A 15020-nucleotide genomic window follows, 5' to 3' on the forward strand; every position below is an offset into this window, starting at 1 on the left:
CCTTGCTTCTACGATAACAAGGACTTGACTTTGATGAATGGTGCTTAACTCTGGGAGAGAAAACAAAAGTTCTGAGAACTACAAGTAGTCCTTGACTTATGACCATAATGGAGCCTGCCAGTCAGGGTCCTAAGTTGTGATGGTTGTAAATTGGGTCATCCACGTGACCAACTGATCTGATTTTACAACCTTTTTAGTGAGGTTGTAAAGCAAACACCTCAGTTGTTAAATGGTTTGCTGTAGGCCAGCTTTGCTGAAAATCAGAAGTAAATGCTGGTTTGCAATAAAATTGTTGTGCAATGTGGTTGTGTGACTGTGGGATGCTGCAAATACTGTAAGTGTGGGCCAGTTGCTGAGTGTCCAGCCTGTGATCTCATAATCACAAGGGGGAAGGGGGTCTAGCTGTCAGAACTTCAAATCCAGGTTGCAAGTATTCCGAAGTAGGTCAGTTGTAATTTCAACGACTTGTAAATCGAGAACTACTTCTTTGCAGGTAAGCCAGTTGTGTGAAGATCCCCCTTTTCCTTAATTTATCAAGCAAGAGTGAAAAACAAGCAGATTAAGCATAGCTCAGAATGAATTCTAAACTTTTACAGTTTTCTAAATAAAAAATGTCTCCAAACTCCTCAAAATATAATGGTTTTCTGCAGTGCCACTACAGGATCCTTACCGTATAACAATTCCTAAGAAAAATTGACAAATGAACTGTAGCACATCAGACTAGGAATGAGATGTGCCATTTTCTTACAGTGCATATGGCTGTTGAAAGAAAACAAAATAAAAAAGCTAGCACATTAGGGAAAGAGATTCCAAAATAATATTTTGCCAAACATGCTAGTTTTCTATAGAGAGATATTTTGTTTTTAAATGTGGGAGGGGAAAGCATTTTAAAATGTTAATCCTCTCTTCTTGCTGTCTGAAGGCAGGCAAGATCCTGTCATTTCATTCTTCTGAGTAAGCCATCTATTCTTATTAAGAGTTGGAAAATTTGTCTAGCCCTAACAGAGGCCCAGTTATGCTGGTTAGAAACAAAATCCTGAGTTCAAATCTAGGCCACTCAGGGAAGTTACTTGGCGCACAGGCAGAATTTATTTTGACACCATAATGTGCAGTACAGCAATTGAAAGGTAGGCTACCGAGTTACAGGCCCAAGGTAGTTGTTACCTTGATAGAAAAAAACTTCCCCTTCACTCCTTCCAGAAATAGAGCCCACCCTCTAGGACAGGGGTGTCAAACTCAATTTCATTGAGGGCCGCATCAGCATTACGGTTGCCCTCGTTTGTGTGTGTGTGTGTGTGTGGCCAGGGTGGACGCGGCCTACTGGGTGGGCGTGGCTGGAGTGCGTATGGCACAAAGGGTGATACCTCCCCAGCATGCGCCCAGGGGGCAGTGCCGACACGGCATGGACCAGTCCCTCGCTGTTTCCAGATGGCCTTGTGGAGCTAAGACTGAATGTATTTCAGCATATATGACCACCACGAAATTGTACTGTACATTGGCTCCCAGCCAGCCGGGCCCGGGGCCAAGGCAGCGGGGGCCATTCCCTCACTGTTTCCAGGATGGCTTCGCAGGCCACATGAAACCACTTTGTGGGCCGGATCCGGCCCCCGAGCCTTGTGTTTGACATGTCTGCTCTAGGAACTATCATAAACTGTAATTAGATGGATGATCAATAGGGGGTACTTGGTGGTACCCTGCTGAGTTTGTTGGTCTTTCTACTCAATCATTACATAAATTGGCTTCCTGCTTAATAGAGGAAGGGTCCTTTTCTCTATTAATAGGCGTGATCTCTGGTATCTTGAAAGAAATGTTTGCCTGAATGGCTGTCACCCTTGGCCAGTTTTATCTTTTTGGATTGTGTAAAGAATTTCCGTATCTCGAGGGGGATTTCTAATGGTTTCGATTGCAATTCTGCCAACTTCCTATGAATTTCATCCAAAGTGTCAAACTTGTCTGAAAGGCTCAGGTGATTCTTTGCTTTTGTGATTGGGGTTTCCTTGGGTCAGGCATGGCCAAGATTAGACAAGATGGGCTGCACACAAATCAAATCAAATCAAATCAAAAAGTAAGTAAGTAAGTAAGTAAGTAAGTAAGTAAGTAAGTAGGTAAGTAAGTAAGTGTGTGGCGTAGCTAAAAGGTGTCCTGGAGGCTTTTACCCTCCAGCAGTAAACTTTCGTAACTTTTAACTTGCCTTTAAAATTTGCATAATCTGAACACTTAACATGGGCATCTAATTAGATCCTTGAGATTTCTTTCCAAGGGAATAGGAGTAGGACAGGGGCTGCTGGTCAGGGAGCTAAAAAAAATGCTCTCTGCCTATGTTCACGGAGACATTGAGAGCCTAGGTTTGGATTGTCTTTTGTCGGGCTGCGGTGAGTTAAAGACAAAAGGACTCTCAGCCGCGCTGGTCGGTTGGCCGGGGCGCCAAGAGGCAGAGAAAGGGCGCAATTTCGTTCGTCTGCTCCGAGCCGCAGCGACGGCGGCGATCGAGCCTAATCTCCGGGCGGAGCGGGGAAAGGCCTGGAAGAGGAGGGACGGCGGGATGAGGCTGGGCTCGCTTGTTGCCATGCTGGCGTGTGCCAAGGTAAAGGCGCCACCTCTGGCGCTCAAACCGCAGCCGGCCCGCCTCCCCTCGGCTCTCTCTTCCCAAGAGAGAAGGAGGCCAGGCTCCCCAAGCGCGGCCAGACCGCTCCAGCCAACCGATCAGTCGACGCGTTCTGGGTGGCGAGCCGGGCGGCGAGTCCCGATGCAAAAGCGCGAGAGTGGAGCCGGCCGCGGCGGCGGCGGCGGCGGCGGTAACAACGGCAGGCAAGCCTGTGGCAGCCTCTGTCCCAACAGAGTGCAAGATTTGGCCGGCAGGTTGGGCAAAAAGCCGTGCAAAGTAGAGAGAAAGGTGCGTTGCTGGAGACAGACCTCGCGAACCGGAGAAACGGCTAGCTCGCTCGCTCCCTCTAGGACGGGAGACAGCGTCGCCCAGTGGTTAAACCAAGGACAGGGTCTGGACCAGAGAAAACTTGGATTTCTCATTCAATCACTGGAAGATGGGCACTGATAAGAGAGCGAGCATCTCTGGGCGTGTGCAAAGTTCCTTGCCTTGGCCAGTGCTCTGATACTGGAGGAAACTGTCAAAGGGAGAAATTCAAGCTCCTTTGCTTTCTGTGCTTACATACATCATCTCTATCTATGTCTATATGGTATAAGTAAAATATACAGAAAGCACAGGAGATATATACCTATATCACATAGATATGTGTGTGTGTGTGTGTCTGTGTGTGTCTCTGTGTGTCCATGTATGTGTGGTTTAAAAAGAGGATAAAGATCTCCTTGCACAATACAAACTCAATCAAAAGTGAAGCTTTGTTGCGCAGAAATCAGGCAGCCCAACCTAAGGAGCAAAGAGATCCTGAGTTGCCTGAGGCTGAGACATATGCCCAGGCTGCCTGAAAAAGATTAACCTTTTTTTGTTTGCAACTGTTTGCCCGCAGGTGCCACGGAAGATCCTGCATCCCAGAAGCTGCCCCATAATTATTCATAACGACCCATCTCCGGACTCAGTAGAGACGGGTGAGTTAGGTTTGCAATCTTCATTTCCAGCTAGAAGATATGGTTGTTTTATTTTTTTAATCCCATTTATATCCCGCCCTTCTCCGAAGACTCAGGGCGGCTTACAATTTAAAGCACAAATCAATGTGCTTAGCAATGTTCAGGCCCTGTACGCTCACATACAGACACACATTTATATTAATGAGCTTCTAGTCATCTTTTTATTAACACATCCTCACAGTTGCCCCTTTCACCACCTGTATCTTGTCTTTTTTTTAACCCAACTTTTGAGGCTGATAATTATTCAGGAATAAACAATCTGGAAGACAGATGCTTTAATCGACTCTACACAACAGCAAAACGAAACAAAACAAAAACCTTCGATTCACCAAACCCAAGCCTAGCTTTCCCTGCACACTGCCTCTCGTACACATCTGTCTGTCTTTAAAGTTGGTTTCCTATGATTGGTCTTTGGTTTCCCTTTAGCCTTTGCTACCATCGATTGGCAAGATTTAGCGGATTGCACCTCAGTCTTTCAGCGGGAAGCTTCTACAGACACTGCTCTTCATCAGGTAAATCGATAGTCCTCACCCACCAGCGCTTTTAAACAGTTGCGACTTGAATCACGCATTTATACCAGCTATTTTGCTACATTAGACTGTGGATGCTTCCCTGGTTGAGATCTGCATTGGGATAGAAGTGGTCCCGGTGCCTTGCAGAACGCCAAACACTCAAGTGCTTGGTATTCATTCCCACTAGGGCAGGGGTAGGCAACCTCGGCTCTTTTATGACTCGTGGACTTCAACTCCCAGAATTCCTGAGCCAGCTGCTAGCTCAGGAATTCTGGGAGTTGAAGTCCACCCAATCATAAAAGAGCCGAGGTTGCTTACCCCTGCACTAGGGAAAACGGCCTCCCCTTAACCTACACAGATTTATTTAGAAACCTGGACCTCATCCTTAGCAATCCGCCAGGTGGCAGCAGATAGCCGACACTGGCTGTTTCCCAAAACTAAGCGGCGTTTGATCTGGTTAGTGATGGGATCTATCTAGATCAGGGGTAGGCAACCTTGGCCCTTTTATAACTCGTGGACATCAACTCCCAGAATTCCTGAGCCAGCTATGCTGAGGAGAAAGGGAGAGCTTTCCATGCTGAGCCATGGCTGCTCAGGAATTCTGGGAGTTGAAGTCCACGAGTCATAAAAGAGCCAAGGTTGCCTACTCCTGAGTAGATAATATTTGGATGAGAGACCATCAGCCATAGGTGATCTTTGGATGTTGAGAAATGTACCAGAAAAATGCACTGGGAAACCATTTTCTGGTATTGCTGAGAAAGCTACATGCACTACCCAAGAAATCTGGAGTTAAGACTGAATCAAAGGAGACCACACTTTTTTAAAAAAATAATCTTATTCTTGCTGCTAATGCACAAAACAGCCTTTCTTTCCAGACAAGTGGACGATTATTAAAAATGGAAAGTAGAACAAATCCAGATTGATTTAGGATGTCACATAAGTATTGGAATTTCAGCTAGTAATTTCTACAAATGAGAACTGTGGATGATGCAGTGCAGGTGCAGAGAATTTTCCAGTAGTTATGATGAGGGGATACTGCAGAAAGCTTCCATTGGCTTGTTGGTGTTTTCTTACAAAGATATACAGTGCCTGTTTTAGAGGATCAGCCCCAAGGATCAGCATGCACACTTCAGGGGTGGGGAAATGTTTTTAGAAAACCGAGTGGAAGATGTTACACTTTACTACTAACATTTTATTACATGGATACATAACAGGCTACAGTAAATCATAATGTGGATTGCTTGATTTTGACTTTTGTATGTTATGTGAACAGCCATCATGGTTTAAAAACTAGAATTTTTGGCATCAGGTATACTAACCAAGTACAGCTTAAACACCTGAAGTACAAACTAGACAATGATGGATTGTTCAATAAATCACAGTTAGACAAACCATAGGTCAGAATGTATATGTCTGTGTGAGACTATGGCAGTTAATTTGGACTTTCTGAGATTTCGATCCACTGTATTGAGTTTCCTTTGAAACAGTTGCACCCTGCAATGTATTGTTGAACTTTGGAAATAATCTGCCATAAATATTTATGCTTTTCAGAAGTTAAAGGAAGTGAATCCTCAGGTTTTACTCTATGGGAAAAGTAGTGGATGGATTGGATTGCAATCTTAGACGAGAAGAAATTGGTACTTTGCACCTTCACCACAACCAGAAATAATCAGATTCGATAATATGATGGTAGGGAGGATACGTAGGGCAGATGATAAGTCGCCAATTTGCTAATTTTCCATTTTATTTTATAAGATGCAACTTTATAAAGTGGCAGCTCAGCTTGGTGCAATACGTACCAAGGGCGGTGTACGCATGACCCACTGGGCACAATCTAGTCAGCCAACCAGGGCTACTGGAAAGGAAAACTCGCACAGGTTTGCTTGCCTCCAGCATGAGAAGAATGCCCAGTTTGGAAGAATGTGATTGGCTTGCGCATCTCGCCAACTAGACCACTATGTGGCACGTAGGGAGAAGCATGCCCTGTGATGGGGCCGCCTATGCGTAAAATCCGCAGTGGCGGTGGATTCAACTTTCTCGCGTCTGGGTTTTTGTTTTTGTTTTTTCCAAAAGAAAACTGGTATATCATAGCGAATACCTCAATAGCACTTGCCCTCAAGTCCAACATCAGCCGCCCTTTGTTTTCCCCTCCAGCATGTCAGTGTGATCTTGTTCCCTTCGCTGCCTGAGGTGGCCAGTGGATTTGCAGATGTGCGTGAAGATGTTTTTTGAGTGTGGAAAGATGTCAGAAAGTGTTTCTGGGAGAAAAGTTTCCCTAATTGGCTCATTTCTTTTATACTTTCCAGAGCCCTTCCTTGCAACCCGAAGATGACTTTGATTTCCAGGAGTTTCGAGATGCCGTGGATAATTTCTTATCTGGCAAGTATGCAGAGAGTTTAATTAACATTTCATATAGGAAATGAAATGTTTCTATGGATTTCTGCAATGGGCTGCCTACCACTTGATTAAAGAATTTATTTCAGTCATTGACCATGCATGCATATGTCATGTATGTCTACTTGGGTGTAAGACACTTGCATTCTATTTGCCCTTGCTTATTTATTTTTATTTACCATATGTATATGGCTGCCCATTTACAAAATATGATTCTGGATGGCAACAATGAAAAACATAAAATGACAACATTAAAAAGAACATCCCACAAGTATAACATTAATATTATTATTAGGTTTAGGTTTAGGTTTAGGTTTTATTTAATTTATATACCGCCCTTCTCCCTGGGGACTCAGGGCGGTTCACAGGGCATATATAAATAACAATACAAAAGTTAAAAAAGATTAAACCAATGCCCAATTAAAACAATAATACCATTCTAAAACAACAATTTAAAACCCATAATCCCCCATCAGGCCAGACCAGCTAATTCAAATAAGTGGGTCTTCAGACCGCGACGGAAGGTTCGGAGGTCTGATGCCATCCGGAGCTCCACCGGCAGTTGGTTCCATAATGCCGGGGCGCCCACAGAGAAGGCTCTCCCCCTGGGGGCCACCAGTCGGCATTCCCTGACTGGAGGCACCCTGAGGAGGCCCTCTCTGTGGGAACGCACAGGGCGGAGGGGAGTTGACGCCGGCAGCAGGTGGTCCCCGAGGTAACCCGGACCCATGCCATGTAAGGACTTAAAGATCATAACCAAGACCTTGAACCTCACCCGGAAGACAACTGGTAACCAATGCAGCTCGCGGAGCAAAGGTGTAACATGGGAGTACCGGGAAACTCCCAAGACAACTCTCGCGGCTAGGAGAAAGAATAGATATTATAAACAATGTAGCCATCTCATTAAATCACATTTCCTTGAAATAAATGAAAAAATATTTTGAAAAATAATACCTGCCATATACACGCTTTATTGTTAAAGATAAAATGTATTGTAAAACTTTTCAATAAAAAAAATAAAGAAACAGAAAAAAACAAATTCTTATTAACCAAGTACTACATTTATATTAGGTGGGTTTTGTATTAAAATTATTCTAAACTAAAAATAAAGAACTAGAGGCATGTAAATGGGTGGCTACTTGTAGATTTTGCCTGTTTCAGGGCAAGGTATGATTTTTTGTTTTTATCAATGGCGATCTCTCACTCCACTTTTTGTATTTCTGTGGTTCCAATCAAATTCATGGGAAAAAATCCTTTTAAGTTTAGGGAAACTTGCTTTAAATTAAGCTTTCCTAATCTGATGCCCTCTAGTGGCAAACCCCTGAAATGTTTAGGATAATCTTTTCCCCTATAATCTATTTGTCTTTCTAACTGCTCTTGATTCCACTGTGGGTAAAAATCAAGTTCTACTTGCAGGGGTGTGAGGGGAAAAAAATATGGTGGCTGCAGCCATGTGATCAAAGCCCTGTTTTAGGTGAATTTCATGTGCAGTGCATATAAAAGGGTTGGGGGTTGGACACACAGTTGAGCTGCCAAATTTTTGCTTGTTTGTTTGTTATCCCTTCTGCAGACACTCATGTCTACAAGTAGCCCTCAACTTACAATCATTCGTTTAGTGACAATTCAAAGTTACAATGGCACTGAAAAAGGTGATTTATGATGGCTGTTCATACTTACTACCATTGCAGAATCCCCATGGTCATGTGATAAGAATTCAGATGCTTGGCAACAGGCGTGTATTTATGACCGTTGCTGTGTCCAAGGGTCATGTGATCACCTTTTATGACCTTTTGACAAGCAAAGCCAATGGAGAAGCCAGATTCAGTTAACAACCTTGTTGCTAACTTAATAACTGCAGTGATTCACTTAACAACTGTGGCAAGAACAGTCATAAAATGGGGCAAAATGTACTTAATTCTTGCTTAGCGATGGAAATTTTGGACTCAATTGTAGTCGCAAGTTGAGGACTATCTGTATTCGTTCTTTTTCAGTGAAGGAATTTAAACTGAAAAAATATTATAAAAAGCCAAATGGGATAGTTGCTTAATCATACTATAGCTGAATAACCTGTAGCTTAATTTCAATGCTCATATGCAAGACAACAGTTCAAACCTCTGGAAAGAACTGCCTGCAATCTGATGCTGCTTTTTGAGGTTCGCCAACATTACTTCCGAGTTAGTTGCTCTGTGCTTAATTTAGCCTTAATTGCTCCCCAGCTAAATTGTGCACATGCCAGCAAGATAAATGGAGTCAACCAACTATATAATTTTATTCCTATTCTTTTCCAGATACTTCCCCTCTAATAGCTCCTCTGCTGGATTTTTCTTTCCCTGTGGATAATGGAAGCCCCCCCAGTCCCTGCCTCCAGAAACCTACACAAATCGATCCAGTCTCACACCTGAGCCTAGAGAGTGTCTCGCCCACTGAACAGTACTGGAAAGAATTGGCAGATCATAATCAAAAAGCACTGGGGGATGCACTTGTAGAAAATAATCAGGTATGAAGAGTGAATGGCTATGAAAAGTAGGTTAGGCATTTACTTAGCAGCAAGCCATTCAAACAGTAATGTATCAATGCAAAGCACTGAGCACTGCAGCAAGAGGAAAATTATAGAGCCTTCATAGTGAGATGAAACAAATCCAGGCAACTCCTAGATGGAAGCAAAGTCATTTCTCTATCTTGTTACTACTATCTAGTGGTGTGCAGATTTTTGTAGCCCAAATATGGAAGCTGTACTGTAATTAATAGGAAGAGAGTCACTCTGATGTAGTGGTTAAGCATCAGGCTAGAAGCTTAGAGACATAGTCTTATCTTAGACATAAAGCCAGTTTAGTGACCTTCCTTGGGCCAGCCATTCTCTTTCAGTCCTTAGAAGGAAGCAATGGCAAACCACTTTGAAATCTTGCACACAAAAAATGCAGTTGCCAGGAGTCAACACTGACTCAAAGGCACCAAAAACAAAGCGAACAATTACTAAGAAAATAAAATGCATTGGTTTTAGCTGCATTTGTCTATGGCATTTAAAAAAACACTATGCCTTTTTAAATTTATTTCTACTGAAAATAAATTTCAGTATTTCTTTGATTTGTATGTTGTGGTCTAATCTTTTAATGTGCACTTTCAAAATGTAGGTTAAAAAGCTAGAATTTAACTGCCATTCATTAAAATTAAGCAAGGAAGCACTTTAGTGAGATAAAAGTTTTTTGGGGGAGAGGAGGGAAGGGAAGGGATAGGTCACAAAGTTTGGTTGTTGGCAACCTTTGTTTTATAAGATAGTCTGTGCTCGTGATTCCTACCTGACCATATTCATTCCCAACAGCTTCAAGAGACATTGACCCAAAAGCAAGAAGAAATTGCTTCTCTGAAGGAAAGAAATATCCAGCTGAAAGAGCTAGCCAGCCAAGCCAAACAGCTCGCTTCTGTGCTAGATGTAAGTGCTGAAGTGTCTCTCCCAGGAGATCACTCCTGTACCACTTAGCTCAGGGGTGTCAAACTCACAATGTCACATGATGTGTCACGATGACGTTGCCAGCAATGGCGTCGGCATGGTTTTGCCATGACGCATCGGCCCACGGGCCGGCAGTTTGACACCCCTGACTTAGGTGGTCATATTGTCATAAAGCAAAGTTATTTTTATGGTCAAAATGACTTCTTCTTTTCACATAACACATCAAAAAGCTCCTGGTTTAACCCTGATCTATTCTCCAAGCATAAAATCAGAGATTAATTATGACATGTTACGGTAAAGTTAAATTTCAGAGGTAGGCCTTGTGATATCGCAGGGCACCCAATGGAATTGCACACATTTTCTTTGATGTCTGCCTGGCTTCCTGACTTTGCTTTTGTTTAGTCTGTTTTAATTTTAAAAATTAGAAACTGATATGTTACAAAACAAAGCAGCTCAGGAGAATGTCACCTGGCAGAGAGTAGAAGACATCCTTTCTCTGCCATAAGTCCTGCCTTCAGAAGTTAGGATGACCCTGACCAGGCTCAGGAATTCTGGGAGTCGAAGTCCACGAGTCATAAAAGAGCCGAGGTTGCATACCCCTGACCCTGACCCTATTGGCTTTTTGTAAGCCTTGAAGATCTGGTTAACTGCTCAGGTCTGGGACCCCGAGTGTTTGAAGGGTCCTGTTTCCTGACTATATGGAAACCTATGATCATTTTCCTTGACCACCATATGTATTTATTTTTATACTATACTGTATTTTAAATTGCTTTTATGACTGTACAGCACCCAGAGTCACTTACCTGAGATGGGCAGCTATAGAAATAAAAATAAATAAATAAATTGTCCAGGAATGCATAGAGAGGCATTAAGGGAGGAAAAACAGCAATATAGTACTAGGTACAGCACGGAGACGGCATTGGTCGCGCTGGTGAATGATCTCTGGAGGGCTCGGGACAGGGGATATTCCTCTGTCCTAGTCCTATTAGACCTCTCAGCGGCTTTCGATACCATCGACCATGGTATCCTGCTGCGGCGTCTCAGGGGATTGGGAGTGGGAGGCACGGTTCTTCAGTGGTTCTCCTCCTATCTCCTGGGACGCTCGCAGTCGGTGTTGGCAGGGGGGCAGAGGTCGACCGCGAGGCCTCTCGCTTGTGGAGTTCCTCAGGGGTCGGTCCTCTCGCCTCTCCTGTTCAACATCTACATGAAACCGCTGGGTGAGATCATTCGTGGTTTTGGAGTTGGGTATCATCAGTATGCTGATGATACCCAACTTTTCATTTCGACCCCAAACCACCCCAGCGATGCCCTCGACGTGATGTCCCGGTGCCTGGAGGCGGTCCGGGTCTGGATGGGGAGGAACAGGCTTCGACTCAACCCTGACAAGACTGAGTGGCTGTGCGTACCGGCATCTCGGGACATTCAGGATATCCCACCCCTCATTATGGGGGGTGAGTCATTATCTCCTGTAGATAGGGCTCGCAACTTGGGAGTCCTCCTAGATTCACAACTCTCCTTAGAAGACCATATCGTAGCTGTGACTAGGGGGGCCTTCGCCCAGGTTCGCCTGGTGCGCCAGTTGCGGCCCTATCTAGACCGGGACGCTTTACGTACGGTCACTCATGCGCTCGTGACCTCTCGTCTTGATTACTGCAACGCTCTCTACATGGGGCTACCCTTGAAGACCACTCGGAGGCTCCAACTGGTACAGAATGCAGCCGCGAGAGTTGTGCTGGGAGTTTCCCGATACTCCCACGTTACACCTTTGCTCCGCGAGCTGCATTGGTTACCAGTTGTCTTCCGGGTGAGGTTCAAGGTGTTGGTAATGGCCTACAAAGCCCTTCATGGCATGGGTCCAGAATACCTTGGGGAGCACCTGCAGCCGGCGTCAACTTCCCTCCGCCCAGTACGCTCCCACAGAGAGGGCCTCCTCAGGGTGCCACCGGTCAAAGAATGCCGACTGGTGGCCCCCAGGGGGAGAGTGTTCTCTGTGGGTGCACCGGATTTATGGAATCATCTTCCGGTTGAGCTCCGGATGGCGCCCGATCTCCGCTCCTTCCGGCGCGATCTTAAAACCCATCTCTTTAAACAAGCTGGCCTGGCCTGATGGGATGGGGTGGGATTTTTATAAACGATTTTAATTTTAAATTTGTATCAATTTATGGGCATTGTTTAATCATGTTTTAATAATTTTAACTTTTGTATCTAGTCTTTTATGTATTGCCCTGTTCACCGCCCTGAGTCCCTCGGGAGAAGGGCGGTATACAAATTAAATTAATAAATAATAAATAAATAAATAAAACATGAGATAGAAACTCAAATTAAATCTGTCTTGATTCCATATGGAATAAGATGGGCAAAGGGTCATATGTGAGATGGGCAGCTGTATAAATAGAAAAGAGTGAATGAATGAAGTTTCTTGTAGGCTTTCATGATTATATATTCTATCCTACAACAATAAAATATCATCCCTATAATCCTGTCTGTTTCATGATCTAGACTATTTCAGAAGCACCATACTCCAGCATCATTTTGATTTGCTCTATAGATATTCTTAAAGAAACCAAATGGTGGATGGTTATAGCCCACTGTTTGGTCTGTGGTTATGTGTTGTGCCTAGTAAACAAGATTAATTGGATAGGGAAGATATAGAATGAATCATGGGTGCTTTCTGTCTCGATGTGCTGATTTTGTGAATGACAAGCCCTCACCCAAGGCAGCTATTTTATGAGATTCCCCACAAAAATTCACATGTGACTATGTACCCAAATAAATTATTTTCCACTTGTTTTTAGTGTATGAGGGATTTTAGCAATATAGTCTGTTGGGTGGGGAGGTGTGAAATAACAAGAATGATGTGCAGCTAACATTTCTACTTTCGATTGTTGGCAGAAATTGATGCTCCCTCAGAGCAAAGACAGCACTGACCTTTCCCTCAGCTGTGGTCCTGGCAAGAGAAGCCTTGAGCAGATGTCAGTTCCTGAGCATGAAGAGGACATGGAAGTGAATGAAATCTTAAGGGAAATATCAGAAAAATGCAATGCAGCCCTGCAGTCCATTGATGACGACAGAGGCCCAAAGCGTCCTCGAGGAGAGAACGAAGCCATCCACATGTATGGAGCTTTCCATGGACTGCAGACATGTAGCAGTCAGAGTTCCCTGGACTTAAGTGGTAGTGAATTTGAGGAAGGGGTGTCCTTCAAGACGTCCATCAAAGAGCACTGTAACATTAGGACACTGGCCTTTCCACAAGGCAATGCTTTTACTGTTAGAACAGCCACTGGGGGCTACAAGTTTAGATGGGTCCCCAGCTGATTGAAGAGGGAAGCAATCAGCTAACTACACTTGCCAAAATCCCACTCGTCCTCACATATAAAGTGCTGCGATGTGTTATAGACGGCTAACAGAAGTAAAGAAAAGTTCCTAATATTTAAGCTAAGGATCTTCTTCATGGGAAAAACCAAACCTGTTAGGGTTGTGCATGCAGGAGGATCAAAAAAGTGTGTGACTCAAACTCTATTCTATTTTATGCACTAAAAAGGGGTGGCATGTCAATTGTATGACTATATTACCCCCTCTCCCACTGCAAGGATATTTATGGTGCTATTCTATTATCTACCTGGTCTCAATACTTGAATTACCTAAATAATCCAAGATCAAAACTGATTAGAAATACTTTAGCAATGGCTGCTCGGTTTTTTTTATTGTTGACTGGCAATCCCAGTCTTAAATTGGCTTCTGTAGCATAGTTTTACTCCCCCAACCTCCAATCGATCATCATCAAATTCTTTTCTTCAAACACTTTAGAAGAGCAACTTCTTCTAAAGCTGCATCTCATGTCCTCTTGTCTTCTAGCTAGAGTAGCTCTGCTCTTATCACTGCTCTCTGCTCTCCGCTCTGCTTTTTTCTTTTTCACTTTACAGAAGCCTGGAAGTTTATTCCTCATACTGCTCCAGCAGAGAGTGTCCCTAAAGGAATCTAACAATGCTAGCGCAAGAGATCTCCTTTCTGGAAAGGGCTCCCAATTTTGCACAAGTGGCTCATAGCAGGGATGGGTATATTTAGTCTTATTGACTAAGATAGTTTTAAGGCTAATCTGTAGAGCTAACTGCAAGTGTATGGCATACCTGCGCAAAGTCTCAGAGGGATGTTCAAGTGAAGCATCTTTCCATCATTTGATGATTAGGTAGCTTCACAAATCCAATAAATATATCCTTTTCTTGTGACTCAGAAAGAAAACCAGTAGTTACTTGCTTTTGATGGTCTCCTCGGCACATATGTGTGTGCGCACAAAAAAATAAATAAATGAAAAGCATAAAAGTAAGAAGTAGCTGGGCAAAGTTGAATAGTCCATCTCAAGATTTGAATGCCTTCCTTGATGGTGATTGGCATCAAGGTAGATTTGCAAAGCAAAACAACATCTCCTCATATACAGTAATTCCGGATAGTGTATGATAATGCATTCCATGGCACATTTTTCAATCTCACATTATAGAAAAACTTGATGTCCTGATATACACAACCCTTTTGTTTTCTTCAAAGGCTACTTGAATGGACCCATCATTGTCTCCTGATAGGGAGAATATCTTTTTTCAAGTAATCATCTCTCTGTTTAGAAAGTTTATAATGTTCATAGTTTGACTAGGGAGAGAGGGATCTTGAAGGTCAGTATAAATGAAATTGTTGTGATTCAGGGTCAGCCTGTGGGTTCGGCAGTTGGGTCGGACGACTCAGAGGAGGAGGAGGGGGATGTTGAAGACCTTGCTGAGGGGGTTGAAGATCTTGCTGATGAGAGCCCTCAGCCAGGCCCCTCCCACTTGGTCACCACGGAGACCCAGCTGTGTGAGCCTGACAGCGTGGATGAAGATGACCCACAGCTGGCCCTGTTCAAGGACGCCCGACGCAGGAGGCAGTCAATTAGGAGTAAACAGAGGAAGGCAATGGGGCTTCTCGGAAGGAGGCAGAGAGAAGCCACGCCCTGAACTCTATATAAGGGGAATGTGTGGGGAGGGCTGGTTTGCTGAAGGCAACCGCTTGGATAGTTCGTGTTTCTTAAAGCTCCT

The 15020-nt window shown here is 43.8% G+C and overlaps 1 protein-coding gene across 1 annotated transcript; it reads left to right on the forward strand.

The window, feature by feature from the left end:
- Positions 1-2305: 2305 nt before the first annotated feature.
- On the forward strand, positions 2306-13272 carry MCIDAS (multiciliate differentiation and DNA synthesis associated cell cycle protein; the record flags this gene model as incomplete). Its single annotated transcript, XM_083353519.1, has 7 exons — positions 2306-2893; positions 3486-3564; positions 4030-4115; positions 6422-6494; positions 8798-9006; positions 9829-9939; positions 12850-13272. 7 exons carry the CDS (start codon positions 2306-2308, stop codon positions 13270-13272), a joined length of 1569 nt encoding a protein of 522 aa, XP_083209645.1.
- Positions 13273-15020: the final 1748 nt, after the last annotated feature.

This window comes from Vipera ursinii (assembly GCF_947247035.1).
Source record: "Vipera ursinii genome assembly, chromosome: 2".
In the NCBI taxonomy this organism is placed as follows: domain Eukaryota; kingdom Metazoa; phylum Chordata; class Lepidosauria; order Squamata; family Viperidae; genus Vipera; species Vipera ursinii.